Raw genomic sequence first — 22,633 nt, forward strand, 5'->3', positions numbered from 1 at the left:
AAAACTAAGCTACTCATTTGTAGTGATGTTTCCCACAGTGGAAACACATTTTCTTGAGTTACCAAAAAAAAAAAAAATTAAAAAATAAAGTAACATTATCCAAGATTGATTTCTTGCTGGAAGCAGAAAGCAACAATTTTCACAGTGAGAGGATTCCAGCCATGTCCCCAAGAATCTGTGTGGGAACTTGTGTTCTTCAAGCTACTCAGACACCACTACCTGGAGAAAGGGATCAGTGGTGAGCTGCTGATATTAATAAATAACACAAACCCATTCAAGTTGAGTGGATAGAAAGGGAACAGCGATGATCTGTGGAATCCTGTGGAACACTGTCACAACATGGAGCTGGGAACACAGTAAAGGAAACTCAGTGGTACCAAGTACAAAATAACGATCCTGTTAACCAGGAGTTTTGTAATCACAGGAACTAATGAAGCCTCCTTCTATAACCAGCAGTTGAGTGACATTTTAATTGAATTATATTAAGGCTGCAGTGTGACTTCAGTCTTTATTACACATAAAAGAATCCACAGAGGAAAGCCCTGACTAAGGAGTGGATTCTCTGGTATCTAATGAGACATTAAAACCCTTTGAAACTTTTAGGGTGCTTGGGTCTGGCGTGACACCCAAGAGTTGGATCTGGAGTGAGCCTTGCCTTCACTGCACACACTCAAGGGACCTTTCATCTGCCTCCTCATTTCTTGAATTCTGGGCTGTCAACTTTGACAAGATTTAAGGAAATTTCAGACAGCAAAACCTTTATAGCATTTAATTCGCTTGAATTAAAAAAAAAAAAAAAAAAGGATGTAAAATGCAAACGTAGTAATATGATATTAAAAAAAAAATAAAATTAAGGAATCTGACTGATTTCATCCCACATAAATCAGCAGTGCTATCAGAGGGAGCAGCCTGGTCTTCCTCTCATCTTCACTGACTCCCATCAGTGAGCTGTATCAGCCTCCAAACTGCTCCCGGAAAAAAAATGGTCACTTTTTAATTAGTTTGCCTGGTTCCAGCACAAGGTGGGGGCAGAAACAGCTCTTCTGGCAGAAGTATACATCTATATTAAACTAAATTGAGTATAAACCTGCCTGGATCCTGACATGTTTAGTGATAAATTTGATATTCCTCCACCTTTGTCGTCTGTGAGGGAAATAGTTGCAGATAGAGAACAATGTCTCATGCCGTGTATAGTCTGCAGTAATTTCTACTTCCTTTCATCCAGAAAAAAAAATTATAATTAAGGCTATTGCACTTGCCTTCTCTTTTATATAAACAGAATAATAAAACTAAACTCAGGTGCAGAATCAACATCCAGTTTCCACTCTCAGCTCTTTTGTTCAAAAAGACCAATGGCTGCTGCAATGAACATCCACTGTCAAGGGCTAGATTGGCACACCCCAGGCAAGCACCCAGCTGCCAGCCTAAAGACTGATTTGCACCCTCCCTTTTAAGGACCTTAAAGGAATTCTGCATTTTGGCAGTCAAACAGCTTTGCCAGTGGGCAGCACACACACTAAAAGTAGCTCTGCTATGGTGGTGTTGAAGCAGAGTACACAATGTCCAGCACAGGGACTCGCTTCTCCTCAGGCCCTCACAATATTGGAAAAACCAAAATGTGAATTACAATCAGTGAAAACTCCTCCTCTGGAGGAGGTCACCATCACTGTTTCCAAATAAAAATGTATCTGCTTTGTCAAACAGCGGAAAGTGTTGGTGCTTCCCCCAGTGCCCAGCTGGAGCGCTGAGAGCCCTCAGGAGCAGGAGAGCAGAGGGGGGAGCCTTTGACCCAGGGAGGAACGGACACATAAAACATCTCCATCTTTAGCATTTCTGAATTACTGCTCCAAGCAGGTTCTGGTTCTGCCTGGTAGCGACTCTTCCACCTTATGTGTTTTGTGCTTGCTGTGGAAGCTGTTTTAAGGCACTGAAATCCTCTCAGGCATTGTTTGGGGAGCCTGGACACGAGGCCTGGATAATGAAGCGTTTCAGTTCCGTGACTCTGGGATATTGTGATTTGATTTTTCCCCACATATGGAAGAGTGAAATCACATAACTGTTTAGTAGAAATATTGCTGCAATTGAAAATTTATTTTAAGTTTCTAATGTCACTGAGTAGGTACAGTTTATGAAAGCCAAAGTCCTCTTCTGCTACATTAAAAATAGACAAACCCACCAACACAGCTGCATTAGAAACATTCTCAGCACTCCCACGGAGTCAAAGGGTGCATGTGCAGAGAGCAGAGAGCAAACACTTGTGTTCTGCATGCTCTCTAATAATGATTTCAAACACCACTGTCAACAGGCAGAACGTTTCTCTCAAAGCCAGAGCGTGCCCCACCTTCACCCCACGAGTAGCGGAAGCCGCCGCATTGCGCGGGATTCCTTTCAGCAACAGTAATTCCTTAAGACTTAAAACTAATGCATTAATCACCTTAATGGTAATCCATTAATGTGAAGAACCTGAAGATAAAAAGGCAGAATCAGGGATGTGCTCCGTAGCAGTGGTGTTACAGTTCTAGGGTAATACTGAATTACAAAATTTGAATGACTAGAGGATTATCCGTGCCAGCAGAGCGTGTGAAGTGAATACCAGGAGAGCAGAAAATGATGGCATAGAATATTAATATTCCTACACAGGGATTGGTTTATGTTGATGGTGTGATTCAGAAAGGTGACTCGACATGGTTGCTTCTTGAAATCAGGCCCAAAGTATTTAAGGACCAAAATCATTAACGTTTTATTTAAAGAGCGATACACTTGTTTACGTCGTGGCAGAATGATCCCTGTATACTGATCTCAGAATCTTTATATCAGAGGGCAGTAATGCCACCAATTTGAACACTTCCAGTTAATTATCACTAGAACATTTTGATAATGACAGTGTATTTTGCAATATGAACAAAATGAGGGAAAAAAATAATAGAGTTTAGGAAAAAAAAAAAAGGCCAAACAACCCTGGGAGCACTGACTTCAACAAGTTCAACAAATATTCAAGCCACATTTAATAACTTTATAAAACTAGTATCAAAGTAAAGAATATATAGTCAAAATACAGAAATCAAGTTGAATGAGAGAAAACAGCCTGATGAGATCAAACAGAAGTTAAACAAATTAATATAAACAAGTTAGCTGAAAGGTCGCTTTGCTTTGTGAAGCACAATTTCAGCAACTCCTTTCCTCACCAGATTAGAAGGGAAAAAAAAAAGAAAAAAAGATATGCATCACTTTAAAATCCTGCTGTATGTTTTACTGTGATTGTTTGTAGAAACGGCATCACCCCAATTTGCAACCCATGTTAATTTCTTATTTAATAAATGCAGTGGAATTTTATTTTTTTTTTGTAAGAAAATGAAAGTTCAGAATGAAGCGTCTGCATTCAGCTTGCCATTACACATACATTTATCATTCTATTGGCTAGGAATTCTTTTATTTGTGAACTGCAAATTATTAGGATTTGCTTACACTTCTAAATCTTTTGTTTGTCATAGATACTTCACTTCTAGAAGTGTCTGGAGTAGCACTCACTAATTACAGAATTATAAAAGGTAGAATAAGGCTTTGCCCACTCAGAAATTCGCATTTTTGGTAAAGGTAACAATATATCAGCATCACTAACATCTTAATAATAGGCATACATTTAATTTTATATCACCATCCTTCCAAAGAAAAAAAGAAAGACAAAAAGATGTGTGCAACTGGTTTTAGCTTTGTATAAAATTTTCAAATCACAACTCATTCAGCTACAATAAACACTATGAATTACATATAAACATAGATGGAAAACAATGTGCCAGGCTTTAAATGAAAAAAAAAAAAGTAGTTTAGCAGATGATGATCCTGTAGTGCTATTGTGCTATCCTGCAAGCCCAGAGATAAAACAAAAAGAGGGGAAAAAAAAGGAGGGAAAAAAAAAAGAAAAAAAGAAAAAGACAAAAAACACCAAACAAACCAGTTTTGATGCAGGTTTGGCATCAACTGCACATTATGGTCTTAGCCTTAGTATGCTCATTTTATGGTTGAGAAATTCAAAGTACCGGATTTTTCCATGTCAGGTAGCTGCTGCATACATTTCAGACAAGAGAACTACGATTTCTTTAATTTGAGATGGGATCAGTAATGTATTGTTAAAATGTCCAAAGTGTGCAACAATAAGGCAGATTTCTTATTACACCACCCCTTAAAATACCCATTGTTTGATGAACCAAACACGGTGCTTTAAACCAGCAGAGTAATAGGAGACAAGCAAATGCCAGAATGAAGAAAAACTGCTAAAATGGGAACTGCCCTTTCTTTCACAAGGAGAAATAAAGAACTTTTGTATCTGGTATTTGAAAGGTTTTTAACAGCTGATATTCAATATCAGCTGATTCCTGAAGTGTTGGCAAGATACCAGGTTTCTGGTACTGGCCATGTCTAATGTTATTTAAATATTCACATCATGCAATAAGCAGTTTCACACTGCAATGTAATGGAAAATACTTCCTAAACTGAATTGGAACTGAGACCCAAAGCAGAACCAGTAAATAAATATCTCGCATATATGTCAAACTATATTCTCCAAACAAAACCTTACATCTTATCAAAGAAGTCAGAAAGTACTAACAAAAATTATATGCTTTCTACTATAATACTGTTAAATTTCCATGGCTGAGAATGTCCCATTAATTTTTTCTGCCTTTTTAAATTAGTTGACAAAGTAGAAATTCAAACACAGAAATAAAATGCATATATATGAGAGCACTGGCTCAGTGAGATATCAAATATACAGCATTCTAGTGTCAAAAGTACAGGCAGAAATGTCCAAGATTTCTTGGTGAAAAAGGGGCATTTGAGGAGTAAAAATTCTACTTAACAATCACTCACATTTTAACAGTGCATTAATTATAACAAAAGCTGGATGATAAGTGAGCAACAGAATCATAATGTTCAGTGTTCATAGCAGAACTTTATCCTCTGCTCATTTAAATGAGGTTGGAAACATATACTCATGTATGTGAAACTTTAAGTAGCTATGTTGGTTTTCTCAATTTTTCAGGATTCTTGCAAGAGGCAAACTTGTGACATGGAATTGAGCTGGATGTCAGTACAAGGTGGTGCTCAGAGAAGTCTTCCTCTCGATGCTGTGCCTCTGGCTTATCAAAGGATGATTAGTCCTACAATCTTGTTTAATCTATTCTTTTGCCTCTAGGAAAAGGGTTTCTTGAGGATACAGTTTTACCTCCAGTAATGATTTATTTGGATCCAGCTGGGTCACCTGTAAATACATGAACACAAAGATATGTGTGAGTAGATTTTAGAATTGTTTATCTTCACAGTGCAGAGCTTCACTGGGAAGATTCTTGAGTCCCTCCACCAACGATAACTGAACTAGCAAGTATTATTTTCCAGGATGCAGATTAAGAAATATATATTGTGTTTTTTTATTGTTGTTACAAGTTTTATTTTGTAATTACAATGAACAGAATAATAATAATAAAAAAAACCCCAGAATCCCTGACATTAATTCCAAGAAGGTCTGGCTCTCTACATAAACTAAGGCACAAATCTATTTTTGTCAAAGTTAAGAACTTTTGGAAGGTTTACTAGAACATATGAGTTAAGATGAAAAAATAAAACTGCACTCCTATATAATCACCCCAAAATTTCAGTCAAATTGATGGTGCAAGCGGCACAGCCAACCCAACAGGATCTCTCCATCGAAAAGGCAAACTATTTTCCTACTCCCTTTCTTGCTCCAAGTCACGTGGTGGAACACCCAGCTTTCACTCACTTCAATGCTTTCCAGACACCTCAATCATCCCAGGCTGGGACAAAACTATTTAACTGTGTGGTTATTACACAATATATTTACTTATATAGACAAACTAATGACAACAAGTGTCCCAGTGTCCTTCTGACATTCAAGTTTACAAGCCAGTGCTGTGACATCCTTCAAAATACTGCAAAGCCTCATGTAGAAGGATGAACCATTTCCTGAAATATTTCATTTCAATTTTTGAACTCATTTTCCCTGGTAACAGAGCTTTCATTTCTTTTGGTTTGTGAGTACACCAGTTACCGGAAGTCTGCTTGTGAATAACAAATTATTGGTCTTATGCCATAGGTAGAAATGCAATTTATGCATTTTTTCCAAAGTTAAGTTTGTTTCATCTATGATCACAGCATGCCACTGCTTTCTAAAAATGTTTTTTGAAAACACTAAGGGTCCAGCACATTAAATGCTTTGAATTAATAAGAAATGGTCATGTAATTTTCTTAAAAGCCCAATTACTAATCCTGTTACCTATTAACAAAAATAGTATTGCTTCTCATTCTCTCCCCCCAACTAAATCAGGCAAACTTGAAATATATTTGCATTTCTATAGTCTTATTGAATAATGAAGGAAAAAATATTATTTAAACAAACATTCAAGACTTACCACTTCCTCAGACCATCAAAATCAGTGTAATTTCATCTGACTGCAGCAGATTTTTTTTTTAAATTACATAATTAAAAACTCAAACCAAACCCAAAAACCAAACAGATGCATTATTTTTATTCCCAAAGCAGGAACGTATTTTCTTAAACTTCAGGTACTGTGGTGAGCTACTGCTAAATGTCTGAAGAGAAAAATAATTTACAAAAATCAGACTCAATTCTAGATTCCTATTATCTACAGTCCAATTATGCATTCCTGCACAGATGCTGCTTGAATTATTGAAAGGTTATTATCTACAAAAGCAAACCTGTTATGTAAAAAACAGCCAAAGTAGTGCATTTAAGTTTGTGATTACAGAAGTATGCTAATTAAGTATCTTGTAGCATTTTTTAATGTTTTGCTATTCTGCTACAGTCTGTTACTGAACAGGGAGTGAGGTAAAGAGGGGTCTGTGCAATTCACAGCTTCTGAGGCACTGGGCACCTGAGAGAGGCAATTTTCCTTCTTTTCAGTACAAGCCCGTATTAATTTAGACATCTCTGTTTTCAAATCCTGCAACCATTTTGTTGGGATTTTTAATTTGCTTTTTTTTTTTTTTTCTCTTCAAGAAAAGGCAGGAAAGTCATAACACATCTCTTTTACACTTGGAAAAAAAAATCTCAAAAGTAAGCCTAGGCACCAAACACAACTTTCCAGGCTGTAGCCATATGGAAATGTGCTATTCACTTGAGTGTAATTCAAGATACATCTCCTAGCCTAAGGTTTGCAAACTTCAAGTGCCTCAAATAACAACAACACATGATGTTCCTTCCTCTGTGAGAAAGGTCCTAGGAGCCTTCTGGAGTACCTGCAGCACAAGGACTGTGCAGCTTTTCACCATAATTTCAGTGTGCCGCTTAATTCACTGAGGGACAGCAGAGTTTGCAAATGTTTACACCATTACCCAATTAACTAACAATATGGCTCCTACATCTGTCAACAAACAAAGCTGTTGTTGCTTTGTTTTAGCTCCTTGGCATTTTCTGTTCATATGGGTCGCCATTGTACTTAATTATCACACCACAACCCTTCTGCAGCTTCTACTTTGTTATTTCTGGCTTGTAAATATGTTGTTTACTACGAAGAAGAGAAGCCTTATTAGTGAACACACCTCCTAACAAAAGAAATGGTTTCTCTTGTAAATATATGAAGTATAAGACCTAAGATGCATTCTAACTTACAGTATTTTAAAGGAGAGTTAGAAACCAAGGAATGATCTATAACAGAGATCAAAGGAAAGAGCTGTAGCCTGCAAAGGTGTGTTCAGTGTAATGTTGTACCGAACCTCATTCACTTATATTTATGTGCATTATTTCATAATGAAAAGTATAGAATGTCTTTAAATGTGTATCTGCATGGCTTGTTTCATTACCATTCCTTTAAATTCTGGAGCCCACTTCAAAGCTGACACCCTTTGGCTCTGATGCCATTGCATGATGCTCTCTTCAAACAGCCCTGCACATGATATAAGTTCACACTGTCCCAAAGCCCTACACCTTTATTAGTTTTATTCTGTGTATTAGTTTTATTCTATGTATTCTAGATTTATTCTATGTTGTTAGCAATTACACAGAAAATCACTATAGTACACTTGTATATAGAATCTGATTTCATCCCTTCCACCTCTGTGGCGGAATGAACATTTTCTTGATTAAGGCTGCAAAATTCACTATCAGCATTAGTTAAAGGCCTTAACAAATGCTAAAGAAACATTTTTATCTGTATCTTCAAGTCCTACAGTAAGTGACTTTCTCCAGTTGTAAGCTCTAGGAGTCACCTCATGCATCACTCTGTGAAACCAGCTGAATGTATTTATCAAATCTTTTGTGGGTTTGCTAGTGCCTAATACTTCATATTGTAAAGGAACATGAACTAAAACCCCTTGAAAAGAGGTTTTATGCTTGTAAAGCGTTCCAAGCTTATCCTGTGAGGAGGGTGGCAGAGGAGGGACTCAGTGTCCAGGAGCTGAGAGTGTAACACAAGTGACAGCAGCATTACTGACATTCTAGTTCACAGAACCCTGTACAACACCACACAGGTGCACTCAGGGCTTTCCCAAAGCCCTGAACACAGAGAGTGCCCCAGGAGATTTTATCTTCAGGCAAATGACTTTCTGTGCAAACCTTAACACTGCCCTCCCTTCAGCAACATCACCAGAGGTGCTACAGGACTTTATTTCTGCCAGTGTTAGATCTCACCATTGAGCTGCTTTCACTGAAATAGGTTTAAAGCTGATAAACCAATCTTTTATTCTAACTATGGATTCAGTTTTATGGGACCTTAGGTTTTGGTGCACTGCAGCTATGGCTTCGTTTTTTTAAAGAGCTTTCTTACACAACCAGTGTCAGTTTGGTGCCATGAGGTTATCATTTAAATAAGTATTTGTTGAAGTTAATTCTGTGGTGATTATTCCAACTAAGCACTAGCTAGTTGAAGCACTTCTGAGGCACTTAGAATTTCAATTTATTTATGGCTCTGCAAGGCACAAGGTAGCGATGTTAACTCTTATACTCCTGTAAGAATGTTGTAGCTGCTTACACTTCATTCTGAATAAATTAATTGGGTTTTTAGATAATCCAAAAATGAAAACTCATGCTAGTTTAAACATTTTAACACATTTTTATAGCAAAGTCTTTTTCCTTCTAGAATAACATTTGGGTTATTTCTGTCCTCACCTTTGCTGACCTATCTGTTCTATTACACACATCCTGAGCAGCTGTACTTTTACCACTTACAAGGTGTGGTTCCTTACCCTCCCTAACTCTGCGGGGAAAAGATAAATACAAAAAAAAAATGGCTTAGTGCCCAGGAAGGTAATTTAAAAATAAAGAATCAAATACACAATTATTATGACACTTACACAAGCTGTAAATATCACACCCTTCACCTTTCTCTCCACCCTAGGACAAGGATCTGATTCCCAAGTAGCACAGCCTCTATACCACTTACACACGCATGAATACATTTAATGAATCTAACGGACAAAGGGTTCTTTTACTCTCTTTCCTAATCCTCCTAAAGTATAAATGCAATAGAAATTACTTAAAGGCACACCTGGTAAAGTACCAGATCTGTTTAAAAAACTATATTTTCAGAGTGACACACAAACAAATACAGTGAATCCTTTCTACCTATTGAAATATCTCTGGGTTACACAGGTAATACACTCAACTTGAGCAACAAACAAAAGTAGAGTTACTTTATAGAAATATATGCAATTAGATTTGGCTTAGCTGAATAAACTTGGAGATAATTTACATCTGAATTGAAGAAAGCCGTCACAAACAAGGAAAAATATGTCATAGTAAAAGACTTGTAGCCTCGATCCAAATACAAAGCTTTAATCCATCACACCGACTGTCTTATTTCTCTGAAGAGGTTTTCTCAAAACATATTTTAGATTAAGCATATTTAAAAATACATTTACTAAGCAAAGCAGCAGCTGTTGATAAAAGAGACAACTGTGATGCTGTACCCTTTACTTTGAGCACGCTTCCCCTTTTTCCCTTGGAAAGCCGTGCAGTGCTCCGAGATGCAGCCGACCTTGACATAGAGTCTAAGTTTTCATTGCTTTAATATAATCTATACTAAAAAAAAAAGCTGCATAGATTTTAATCAGTGAAGGCTGACTAGCCTCTCTTGCACTACTTGACTTACTTGACAGTAAATTAAGACAGCAACTGTGTTCTCCCCTGTTTCCTAAAACATGTAATGACAGGGTGGTGCAAATAACAAGGATAAGCCCAAACTCAGTGTTGCTACATTTGTATAGTGAACTATCTGGTGCTTATTAGAAGTTCTAAATGAAAATCTGATTTTTTCAGCTGGAATAAATGCCTCATATTTTAAAAAAAAAGCTTAAAACCCCCCAAAAATGATTTTTTTTTTGTCAAAACTATATAAAGCTCCAATGTTAATGATGCTGTTAAAAATACCCAAACCCTATAGCTTTTTAACAGTGAGTAATGAAAGAAATACATAAACTGTAGTTTATCTACTTTCCAACAAAAGGCCTTAGGAAGGCCTGTATACACCTGGGTAGCTCTGAGGCAGTCCTGTGACTCTTCTTAACCAAGGACCAGAAATTCATTTAATGATCAGTACTTGCCCAAAATACAGCCAAAATACATCCAGTTACCAACATCACTGAACATTTGTTTTATATTTCTTTCCAAGAACTAATCTCACTTTAAAAAAATCACTACAAAAAGGCTGCATTTCCCTTTAGCCTTTCAAACAGCTCATTTGCAATGACAACCAATCCACTCTTTCATTTTGGCAGAAGCGCAAACACAAAAGTATTTCAATTAAGAAAAGCCTCTCTGAATAATGTGACTTTTATTGTTGTGGTGCTAATGGTGCTGAAGTATTGCACAAATTTCCTTGAGAGCAAGAAGATGGAGTTGGAGTCAGTCAGAGGAGTCACATGCAGGTCCTGACCTGGACATCAATGGTCCCACAGTGGCAACAACTCCACGGCTGCAGGACTTCAGGCTCTGGGGAAGAGCGAGGTGATGTAAAAGCTCTCCCCTGCTTTCCTCCCTTCCTCCTTTCTGGTTTGAAATCTTTGATTTATTTAGGAATTCTTTCTGCAGTTTCTCAGACAGAAAACCCTGGACCTTGTCTTCTCCTGACAAAGGACCTGCAGGAAGAGGAGCTCCACCACCTTCTCCCTCACGCTATTTACCTTCATTTTTCTTGTTGAGCAGAGAAAGTTTAAGTACTGGCATTTACAGATGAGAGCATTTGTTAAGCATCCTTTCTGCTGTGCCAGGGAGCGAAACAGTGCATTACTTGTGGGCACTGCTGCCTGTGTGCTTATAGTGAACTAACAATTATCCGTGTATTTAATTATTTTTAAATGTGCTAGCTACACAGGAGAAAGATGACATCCCCAGGAATACTACAGCTTTCACCCTGAAGATCAATGAAGAGCTGAAAGGCAGCAAACAGCCATATCCTCTGGAAGTCTGAAAACATATAAATACATTTAGAGCTCAAAATGAACTGTAAGAACTTTGCTTTGCATACATCCCAGAGGGGAATGGATGGGAACACAGTCGCTCACAGAAGAATGAGCCAGGACTGGATTCATGTGCACTTAATTATAATTGCATGAAAAAACAATCCAAAAGGATTTTTATCACCAGTTCAAAGGATTAAGATGTTCAGATATCACAATGATATCTACAGTATAACATTGTGATTGGTAGATAGGTAAATGGAATAAAGAGAGTGCCTAGGACTGCTTTGGTGATTTAGTCTGATGCATTACTTATGCAATTACCAAAACAGCAGGAGATCATTAAATTTTCTGGTAACCAGACACAGCAGTCTTAGTATCATACTAGTACAAAGGCTCTCTATTGGTATTTTATCATTTCATTTTCTTCCTACATGGGTCAAAAAAAGCCCACAAAATGGATATTGAACATGAAATCTGCAGAAAAAGTAGAAAATATCTTAGCCCCAGTTTATGCTGGATAATGTTATATGCAAGAGCAAAGCTACAGCTTAACTAAGGCATCTTCCTGCGAACAATAACGCAGGAATTTCCCCTGAAATAAATGTTTTGTAAAATGGGGCAGTGCTGAATAAAAGAGCACTTTGGGTGCAAGGGATGTGCACTGAAGGGCTGTTGGGTGGAATATATTAATCCCATGGTTGGCATTAGTCACTGGGCTAACTAATGAGGATGATTCATGGAGAGCTTGCGCTCCGCATTGAGCATTCAGCGCTGGGTGAATGCTTGCTTACTCTAGTGAGCCCCGAGTAAAAGAGCTCATCTGAAATGCACACCTATTTCCTGAAACTGGTTAAACATTCCCTGTATTCAAAAAGAGTTGCTGTGAGAGATCAGAAACTATATTGATCTACAGAATGCAATTCTACTTCTTTTCTTACATCTGTGAGATGAGATCTCTTTTCAGTGACTTGATACATGAAGGGCTTTAATCCTTCACTTTGGATAAGTTACTAATATAAAGACACTGGGTCTGAAAAAAACATATCAAGTCCGTCTTTCTTGGAAAAAAACATTGTGAAAAATCCTTCTGTAATATTTACAGGATTTTTTACTACCTATATGGAAATTATATTTCCACAAAAGTAAACATGTTTCAAGAAGCAAAATAAACTCCATGATCTCTCAGGTGCTGTCACTGACTTCACCAGAGCAAGAATGTTGCCTACTCCCTTTTTTAGGTGCTGGCCAAAAGACTGTGATCATGTTCTTTGTGAGCAACAAACTGGTTAAAAGCAGGAAAATCTGGGAGCTACAAATGTTTCGGTGTCCTTTCCTCTAGCACTCGAGGTTAATCTTTCCAATCCCTCCACTGTTACAAGTGGTCAGGAAGAACAGTAAGAAACCAGGCTTCAAAAGAGGCATGGGAATATGCCAGTCTGGAATGGCCAATTTGCTTAGGCAACTTCTCAGTGTCTTAACTAAACCAAACCTAACTGTTTGAATAAATAAAATACCAACAGATCTTGACAGGAGAGGAAAGACAAGGGCAGGTAGTATTGACTTAAGGAAAGCTGTAAATGATAGGAGGAGGGATATCTCCTCTTTGTAGATGGCTGTGGCCTTATGTAAACTAGATCAGAGTAAGCACATGACACCACTGACCAGAAAAAATTAAATTATGTGAATTAAGAGAGATGACTACTACTTTGTGTACTGGGAAAGATAAATATCAGTAACTGAAATGACTGGAAAAATGACAGGTATCACATGTAATTCTCAAAATTTTTGTAACTTATCAGGAAAAAAAATTTCATTCATTTGAAATTCTCCTCTGCTATAAAATTATTCAGATATATTCAAGGTACTTTCCTGATTTACATGAAATTACTAAAACCACTATAGGGTATAGCTGTGACACTGCATAAATCCTTTATCCCAATAACATCTTTCTTCCATTTTCCTATCAAGATCATGATCAGGGGGAAAAATGTTAAAAGTCAGAGATGGTCCTGGACATGTCAGTCTTTCATGAACTCATATTTAGAGTTTAAACACAACCTAATGAGTTTAAAAGTTATCTGAAGGCAGTAGTTTGCAGGGGTGAAATTCAGAATTATCCTTACAAAGAACAGCTGCCAGAACTCATATACAAAACTGTCAAACTATCTGGCATAACAATATAAGGACCATGCTCCAACATCACCTATCTGAGAACATCAGAGGGTAATTCCCTGCTCAGAGGACTCCATACCAAGTGCTGCAGCTAAACTTACTATCCTGTGGCATTATTTTCACCACTGTGAGCATCAAAGAGGATTAATCCTGCCAAAGCACAGGAATGAACAATCACATTTGAGTTTGGAGAAATATCTTACTCTATATTCCCATATACTCCTAAAACTATGAATTTCCTGGCCTTAAATTTACTGAAATCCTGATCATTTTTGATCTAAATTGACATGCAATTTGAGTTAAATTTATTTTCTGCCCTTTCAAGGGAGATTTTTTGTTTCTGTTTATTTAAACTGCTGCTGAAATTGGTTAATTAAAAGGATTTAAAAAATCTTAATACTCTAAACAGAGCAAACTGGTTCTGAATTATTAAGCAACATTTTAGATGCATTTAAATAACCTTAAGTGACTTAACTGCCACCTGATCCTAAGCTGTGGCTCAGAAAAATAAAATGTGAAATACTGTAGAAGTCTTGGCTTACCAAGGCTTCCAGATACAGTAAATAAAGAGCTTAAGTCTCTAATACCATGTCTGCAGAAGGCATACTCTCAAATTCATAACTAATGCTCCACCTCAAGAAGAAATCAGCAGCAGAAATTATAGCTTGCAATTTTGATTTTTCATGAGAAATTAATAAATTCATTCTTTCAAATACAGCTTTTAGAAGGAGGAACCATGCCTGGCCCTCCCTTTCTGAGAGACACCATAAAACATTCACAAACATATTAACCCTGGTAGGGGGGATGAAGCCCAGTTTGGGTAAATTTCTGCACATTCCTCTTATAGTTTCAACTAGACCTGGTCCACTTCAGCTTCTTACCTAAGTGGGGTAAAATGCCCACCCTGTAAGATGTTAATGGTTTTAGGAAGACTTGTGCACGTCACCAGCACTGAAGTAAGTGAGGAACTGGTTATCTGGAGGTCTCCAAAGCACTGGGAGAAGGAGGATTTGCAGCTGGGAGGTCAAGAGGACTACTAAAGTCAGGGAAGGGTTTGGAGGAAAGCTTTTAAGAGAAAGGGACTTAAATACTGAACTAGGAATAGACTGAGCACATGAATATACATAGAATAAGCTCTTTTTGTTATAGTAAAATGTGATTTCTGGAAGAAAGGGAACTAGAACTCTGAAATCAGAGCACCATTTAACAGCGCACACATTTGCTCCCATGGAGCCTTTGCAGGTGTATTTAAGAATAATGCCAAGAAATACAATACAGCTTTTCACTCCCAAAGATGTGCTTGCCAACGTTCCCAGAGTCTGAGGCACGAGCTCCCCGCTGCCCCAAGCCCACATTTGTGATTCACACTGGTGGTACAAGATGTGGTGCTGAGGTACTGAGAGAGGAGCTGCTTAATATCTAATTTCAGCACGGGGAGAAAGAACAACACAGCGAGTGACAAAGACCCAATAACAAGTCACTGCATGTGCTTAACTGCTTTGGAATGTCACTGCTGCTTTAAAATCTACAAGTAGTGTCTGGAAAAGGTTAATCTGTGTATTTACTCATGTGTAGAAGTTTGTATTTACAGGAGGGTTATGATACCAACTTTAAGTTAGCTAAGGATATCTGTGTAAGCAACTGGAACACAGGACTAAGAACTAATGAATTTTTATTTATGAAAGATGCAAAAATGCTTCAGCAACACTGTATCAGGACTGATGGCTTTGAACAGCAGGTAAAAATGCTCTAACAAGTTTATCACGTGAAAATGTTGACCTGGATGGAGATAATCCCCTTGTTTTGATAAGACAGAAACACTTTTGGGAGTGTGTATGTTATTGTAAAGCAGATTAGGATAGAAAAAACCCCACAACCTAACTTTAGAAGACATGTTTTCATACTGCAGCAAAACTCCAGCAAAGTAATTCTGATACTTTCAAATATATTTTTTTCAAAAATGTTATGTATAGTTGAAATACAGACATTTTAAATGCTCTTGTTTTCTGGAGCACAAGCATCCCAAGTGCTCTGTCCTTGGAGCACAGATTCCTATTCATGTTTGTAACATACCATAAAGCAGAAGGATCTTGATAACTCAGTGTATTTCTAAGAGACTACAGACCACAAAACCCAAGGTAATGAATATATATTTTGACTGTACTTCTTCCAAGCCATTCAACAATGCCTTATTTATTTTATTTTTTTTTTAAATGTCTGTGGAATTGCATGCTTCCAACTTTCCGAACCTGGGGAACGTGACAGATGTCATTTACAGTTCTCAGTGGTTAGCAAACCCCTGGGGAATATTTTTTGTCTGTCTTAGCTCTGGTGGTCACAATGGCAACGGGATTCATACATGGCTGAGTCAATCAGCATGAATCATTTATGTGACTCCTCATACATGGCATTATTAGGTTGGAATCATAGAAAAAAGATGACAGGGTCTTTGCTTCCCACACAACAGACCAACAGCTCTAGACACTGCCATTAAATTCTCCTTTCTTTGCCTCCTTTTCTCCCTGCCAGTTTCATGGACATACTGATAATAAATACTAATTTAGTGGTTTTTTTTTTTTCTACTCTTTTTAAAACTTGTTCTTATGTGATTCACCTGATAAATTTTTGAGATTTTTACAGACTACTAACATTCATAATGATGATGATGTGAATAAGTACAGAAACAGCCAGTGTAAAGTGAAAAACAAATTAAAAAAGTTAAGAGTAATATACTTGTAGGGTTTTTATATTAAATATGTATTACATCAGAAATAAGTTACAGGTGGGGAGGCATGACTTGCAAAATATTTAAAATGCATAAACCCATTGTTTAGATTGTAAAACACTGTTTTTCTTCTGTCAAGTACACTGAACCATCAGTAATCCTGGGAACACAGGTGACTTCTAGTCTTTGATTCCACTGGAAATGATACTGCATGCTTAAGGAGAAAAGTCAATCAGTGATTAATGTGATTCCTTAAATGCTGCTTTTCAGTCTGACTGATTAGGATTCCCAACCCAGGACAAGGTGGAAGAAGAGCTGCAAGCACTGCAATCCTGTACACAGTTTGCCAAAAATGGGTCAGAAAGCACATTCACTCACAAGGTTGTATGTTTGCTAAGGATGAGCTGCTTCTCCTTTGGAGTACTTACAAATAAGATGATAAAGCAAGATGTTATCTGTTACAAACTACTGTAAACATGTCAATCAGAGCCTCATTCCCAGTGAACTTCCTCCAGGGGCAATGATGGGAAACAAAATGGAAAAGCAACCCAAATTACTGAACTCCATTGGTGAAAAAGGGCCCAACCAGTCACCTGGAGATGCCTCCAGCAAACAAGACCCCAGCTGGTCCAGAGCTGCCCCACTCCTCTGCAATGCTCAGGCAGTATGGCCAAAGAACTGCTGAACTTCACCCATCACTGCTTGGCTCTGTCCTGACATCTCTGCAATGCCCATTCCCTTCACCTTTTTTCAACCCCTGCACAGTTGGACCCACTGACTTTCACCTTTGCTGTAGCAATGACTAAATAAGTAATGAAAGCTAATTTGTGCAGAAAACACGGAGGTGGATTTTCAAAGAAATTCAGGAGCCAGCACAAAAATTATCTGTTGATTGATCAACAGAATTTAATTGGCTATTGTAAGCAGTGAGCAGTATTGATTCTGAAAATCAGCCACAGCAGGTTCATCATACAATTTCAAGGTAGGAGAGGTAATTATCTACTGGTATTATGTAACAGATGGATCAAATATTTATTAGGATGTACTTAATAGTTCATGACTGAGTGCTACCTGATGCTGAGCCTTGTTCATAATGTAAATTTGCATCCAAATGGCAAAATCAGAAAGATCAGAAGTACCAGCCCATAACGGACCTAAACCATGAACTACCAGCAGTGTTGATGGAGCTTCCCTTGAAAAAAGGATGCGAGCAAAGCTGGCTCAGCATATTCAAGTTTTCATTGAAAATGGTCCACAGCTTTTTCTGAAATGTAGAATTTTTCACAATGTCACTGGAGGCAAGTTTCACAGCTCTGTATGTAACAGCACTGGTCAGCCAGCAGCTGGCTTAGAGCTTGGCAGCACCTGAGCATACTCAGGCACACCTTTCACCTTCTACGCCATAACACCCCAGCCCATCTAACCCACAGGAGCAAGAAGCAGAGGTATTTATTGCTGAAAAGTATATTTACTCACATCTCTCCTCGGAAAGGTGCCCAGCAGCTTGTACTCCTCCCAAGGATATCCCTTGGAAGCTACAAAATCAAAGACAACCTGCAGCTTGCTGCTGGCCAGGAAACGCCGCTCAAAGAATTCTCCGCTGGGCATTCGGATGCGGAGTTTGCTGACGGACTCAGTGCTCTCCTCCTTCGGCTCAGGGGGCAAAGACTGCTCCAGAGAGAGCCTGATAGCCTGGGGAAGCAAAAACAACCATTTCATGTTGCAATGCCAGCAACAGAAGAAAAGGGAAGAAAGCTTTTCTTTTTATTTCTTCTAGAACTTCAAGATGTGTCGCAGTGCTCCGGAGCCTTTATATCTCAATGACAAAATAATTTTTATTCACTCCTTAATAACAGCCCACCAGACAACTAATTAAAATAAATCCTTCTTTATAACACATATTATTAGGTCTACAGTTAATGCACGATGGGATACGTAATTTAATCATTTGGCAGAAAGCCTTGGAAAAAAATTGAATGAGAGAATAATTGTCAAGTGGCCAATTGCTTCCTTAAAGAGTATAAATTAAAAGGCAGTAAAAGTATTTCTTTAAAAGCACTTGTCAAATTGTCTTCCTCTTGCAATGGTAATTGACCATTTGCAGTAGACTGGACCATTAATGGCAGTTCAGAGTGAAAAGAAATATATGCAAGAAATTTACTATAAATAAACTGAAACACTGTTAAAAGATGCAATTAAAAATGCCACGAATGTCCATTAGATACACAGAGTACATATAAAAGTAGGAATAATTAAAGCAGAAAACTCAGAGAACAGAAACAGGGGCTTGAAGATTTAAAGTTAGTAGAAGTAGTAGTAGTAGTAGTAGTAGTATTTGCAAGAAGATGGTTCCAAATACAGATGAACACATTTTCTGCAACAATTTGCGTGAAATCAGCCCTCAAATTGCAATGCCACTACATGACAGTCATATGTGCATGACTGTGTTCCTGCTAACATTGCTGATGTCAAGATTTTAAGGGCAGGACCCAGGTCTGTGTTCTCTGTCCTCTGTCTCTGGGAGCTGCTACAGCACCAATCCTTTGATTAGATTTTTTTTTTTTTAATATAAAATTAATGGCTAACATTAGACTGCTGAATGAGGTGGGCTTGATTTTCAAGGGCATTTTTGGTACTCACAGGCAGCATCAGAATCTGTCAAAAATTTGATCATACTCAGAAGCAGCTCTGTTACAATATCACCTCACTTAAGGTAGCACTTAAAAAGAAGGTAAATGAATGGAAGAAGCAGCACAAACACACTACCTGCCCCAAACTGTGCCTGAAAGACAATTTTTCAAACTGAAGAGACAGTCAGGCAGGGATTTACCCATTTTCAAGGAACTTTCAGTATACACAGTTGCTATTTGTGCCTTTGAAAACCCCCACCAAGGTCATTTAGTAACAGAAACTGATGGAGGGTGATTATACTGCAGGAAAAGTACTGGGAAGAAGCAAGATTACAAAGGCTTTTAAATAGTCTACTTCTTACACACACACCTCTGAGCAAATTATATTCAGTATAAATATTTATACATAGAACTTGAGTTCATTTTTGCTCATCTACTATGAGATTATATTTTAAATAGATTCTATTTTAATTTTCTCCCTCTCCATTCTCAACCACCTGCTTACTGTCTTGCTGTTTTGACATTTCCCCACACAGTATAACAACAGATGCTACATTATTTACTGAACCCAATCAATTATATTATAGAAAAATAAACAACAGTAGCTCATTAGAGCTCCTTCCTTTGTGCAAAGAGTGCGTTGCTCGCCAAAGTAACCACTCTCCTGTGCTTCAACATAAAATGGCAATTTACAATGGATATTCTGTACCAGCAAACCAAGTCAGAAAACAATGACATGATGAATCACATTAAAAACTCTTGGACCCGAACAAGCAATTTCAGTTTGTTGATAAAAAGATGTTCAGTATGTGAAGAGCTCAACAGTCAGATTTTAAAATACAAACCGAACATAAAGCCACTTCTGTAAGTAAACACTGTTGCAAAACAATTCAGTCCAAGTAATCTGTATACTTGAAAATGGGGAGTGTTAGTAAACATTATTGTTAAAATCCCTTTTGTTCTACTAAGCAAACAGATCCTATTATTTTCATTACTGCACTCTGCATTAAAACAGGGAAGCCCAGGTATATTTTGATAACATGGACCAGTCTTGCAGCCTTTGCATAAGGAAACCATTTCCAAAAGGCCAAGGTATCAGAAAAGGTTCAGGAGCAGATATAATGAGGCAGAAATAATTACTGTTTCTATGCATGCAAAATAACTTAGAAAAGAAAAATGTATTTCCTGCTTTAGCCTGAGTGTCAGCTGATTGTGAGGATGTTCCTGCTACAGTGGATTCATGTTCAGCTGCTATTAACCTCACAGAATTGCCATCTCACAACTTGTCTAGATCCTGAAAGAGGCTGTAGGAGCCATGTCTGAGAGGCACTGGGGCCCTCAGACTTTACAAAATTGAGAGAATATACAAAATAGCAGTTTGAGGAACAGTACTTTCACAGCGCAGAGGTTCTGTTTTCTTACAGAGGCCTAGACACATAAAGTGCTTGTTAAAACACAATTTTCATTCTATGGAAGATCCTGTAGAAGACTGTTCAGAAATTTTTTTGAAGTACTGTAAATCCAAATGTCAAGATTCTGGATTTTATTTTCTTAATTTTTTAATAAGTGGATTGTCTCCCAAATTACATCAGATCAGAATTGCAGGCAGGCTTTGTGCTACTTCCTGGAAAAAATGAAAGGGCTCCGTGTTTTTAAAAGGAGTGGCTGCATAAAATAGGTTGGAGCCACCCAAAGATTCCAGCACTTATTGAGCTCATTTCACAGATCTCCTGTGAGCAGGTCCATCTAATATCTTGGCTATATTTGAGACCCTGATGATAAAACAGAAAATCTATTAAACAGTGGATGAAAATTATTTAGCTGCATTTTGTTTCACAGATACATAGTAAGAAATCAATAATAGTAAGGAAACTTGATCACATAAAATGTGTGCTTTGAATTGAAGTTGCAGTGTGTATTGAATGACAGTTTCAGTGCTCATAAGCTTCATGAATTCAAAGTTATCAGAAAAGGTAAAACATCCCACCTCACGTTCTTCCTCCTGTTCTTTTCGGATTTGTTCCAAGCGAAACTGCTCTGCCATTTCTCTCTCTTGTGCTTCCCTCTAACAAACACAAAGGGCAAGCCCACATAAATATGTCATAAATACAAATGCAAAAAATTTCTCAACATTTCCATAAAAATTAATATAAGAGATAGGATATTATTAAATGAAGCCAGGATGGGCTTAGCTAAAAGATGTAGTCAAATCTAGTCCTAGTGACTTTATCTGGTGCCACTTTACAACACTGAGGATTTTAGGGTCTCATGTTCAGAGCACAACTGAAGGCAGGCCAGTCCTCTGCACCACAGAGCATTCCCAAACTCCAAAGGGTTCCCATCCCATGGGGTCTCTCCCCCAGCACACACCTTGGCTCTGTCAGCCTCCAGTGAGATGCGGTACGCTTCGTCCTGCTCTCTTTTCACATTTTCTCTGGCTTCACGTTCATCCTAAAGGGGAAAAAAGAAAAAGAAAAGAAAAAAAAGAAAAAAAAATCAAACAGTGGACCAGTATGATAAACATCTTTATGTTTACCAGCACTCTTTAATCCCAATTCAACATCACCCAACTACCACTAGGAGAAACACGTTCAGAGACGTCTCAAGGGTGACTGTGGCTTTAGAAATTCTGACTACCTGAAGCTTTGATTCAGTTGCCAGGTAAGGGAATGGTGTGTCCAAACCCTGGTCTGAGGGTTGGATGAGGCACCCAGGCTCTGCACTGAGAGCCATGACAGGCACAGAGACCTGGGGAGGAGCAGCCTCCAGGGGAGAGGTCACTGCAGGGGGGTACAGGCTGGAGCTGGGGGGGATTTCCCTCCTGCACCCAACAGCTTGGATGGCTTTGTAACAGGGAAGTGAGGTTTAGATGCTGAGGCTGGATTTTCATTGGCTCTCTACTCAGACTGACAGTGGGTAATGGCTGGTCCTGACAGAGAAAACCCAATCCCAGGTCCTTCCTGGGTCACAAACCCCTCAGCAGGGTCCAGCCAGGGTCACGACTATCAAACATCATCCAGAAGCCTCAGTTCACAGTGCTGAATATTAGACAAAGATGGGAAAGCAGCAGGTCCTGCTCTGAAGTATCTTAAATGGACAGATGCAGGCAAGCAAGGAACAGGAGGTTACCATGCCAGCAAAAAGTATCTTATTAACAGTCACAGCACAAAAAAATAAAGGTTTACTAAAAACACACAAATGACTGAGGCATCATCCACACAGTGGAGGATCAAAGAGTGGATATCCCCAAAAGCTGGAGTAACTGGACTGGGGTGATGTCAAATAAAGCAAAGTGTACAATCAATAGCTTCATACTCTGCCTCTGAAGCAGAGATAGTGGCTGCTCCCCTGTGCTTACTCATCTTACATCTCTAATCCCCCCAGAGCCCTGCAGAGGCTGCACTGGTCCCTACAAAAATCAATGGGATTTAGCTGTGAGACTGCTGGTGGGCTCAGCAGGGTCTCCCCTGCAGCTAGCAGTAATACAGCATTTGCACTGGGGCAATCTGTCCCCTGTGTTTCACAGAAATTAAAGTCTACTGCCTACTGCTTCTTGAAGAATTATGTCATCTTCCCATCGAGCTGCAACATTTATTCCACATAAAAGAATAATTTTGCTAAGTGATCAATTTTCTCCTCAAAATATCATTATTTGGCAAAAACTCAATTCTGAAAGGGA

The 22,633-nt window shown here is 38.3% G+C and overlaps 1 protein-coding gene across 2 annotated transcripts in view; it reads right to left on the reverse strand.

The window, feature by feature from the left end:
• Positions 1-2,993: 2,993 nt before the first annotated feature.
• Positions 2,994-22,633, reverse strand: part of FAF1 (Fas associated factor 1) — a 153,454-nt gene continuing 133,814 nt past the window's right edge. For both annotated transcript variants that reach the window (XM_005521141.3, XM_088060187.1), the window contains exons 16-19: positions 21,325-21,405; positions 20,942-21,019; positions 17,801-18,016; positions 2,994-5,257 (exon numbers count right to left, since the gene is read on the reverse strand). In XM_005521141.3, the coding sequence (XP_005521198.2) occupies positions 5,174-5,257; positions 17,801-18,016; positions 20,942-21,019; positions 21,325-21,405 (459 nt within the window). In that variant the 3' untranslated portion in view covers positions 2,994-5,173. The remainder of the gene's footprint in view (positions 5,258-17,800; positions 18,017-20,941; positions 21,020-21,324; positions 21,406-22,633) is intronic.

Source organism: Pseudopodoces humilis, chromosome 10 (genome assembly GCF_049639895.1).
Source record: "Pseudopodoces humilis isolate 2021_Gansu_Grassland_sample_001 chromosome 10, ASM4963989v1, whole genome shotgun sequence".
Lineage (NCBI taxonomy): Eukaryota > Metazoa > Chordata > Aves > Passeriformes > Paridae > Pseudopodoces > Pseudopodoces humilis.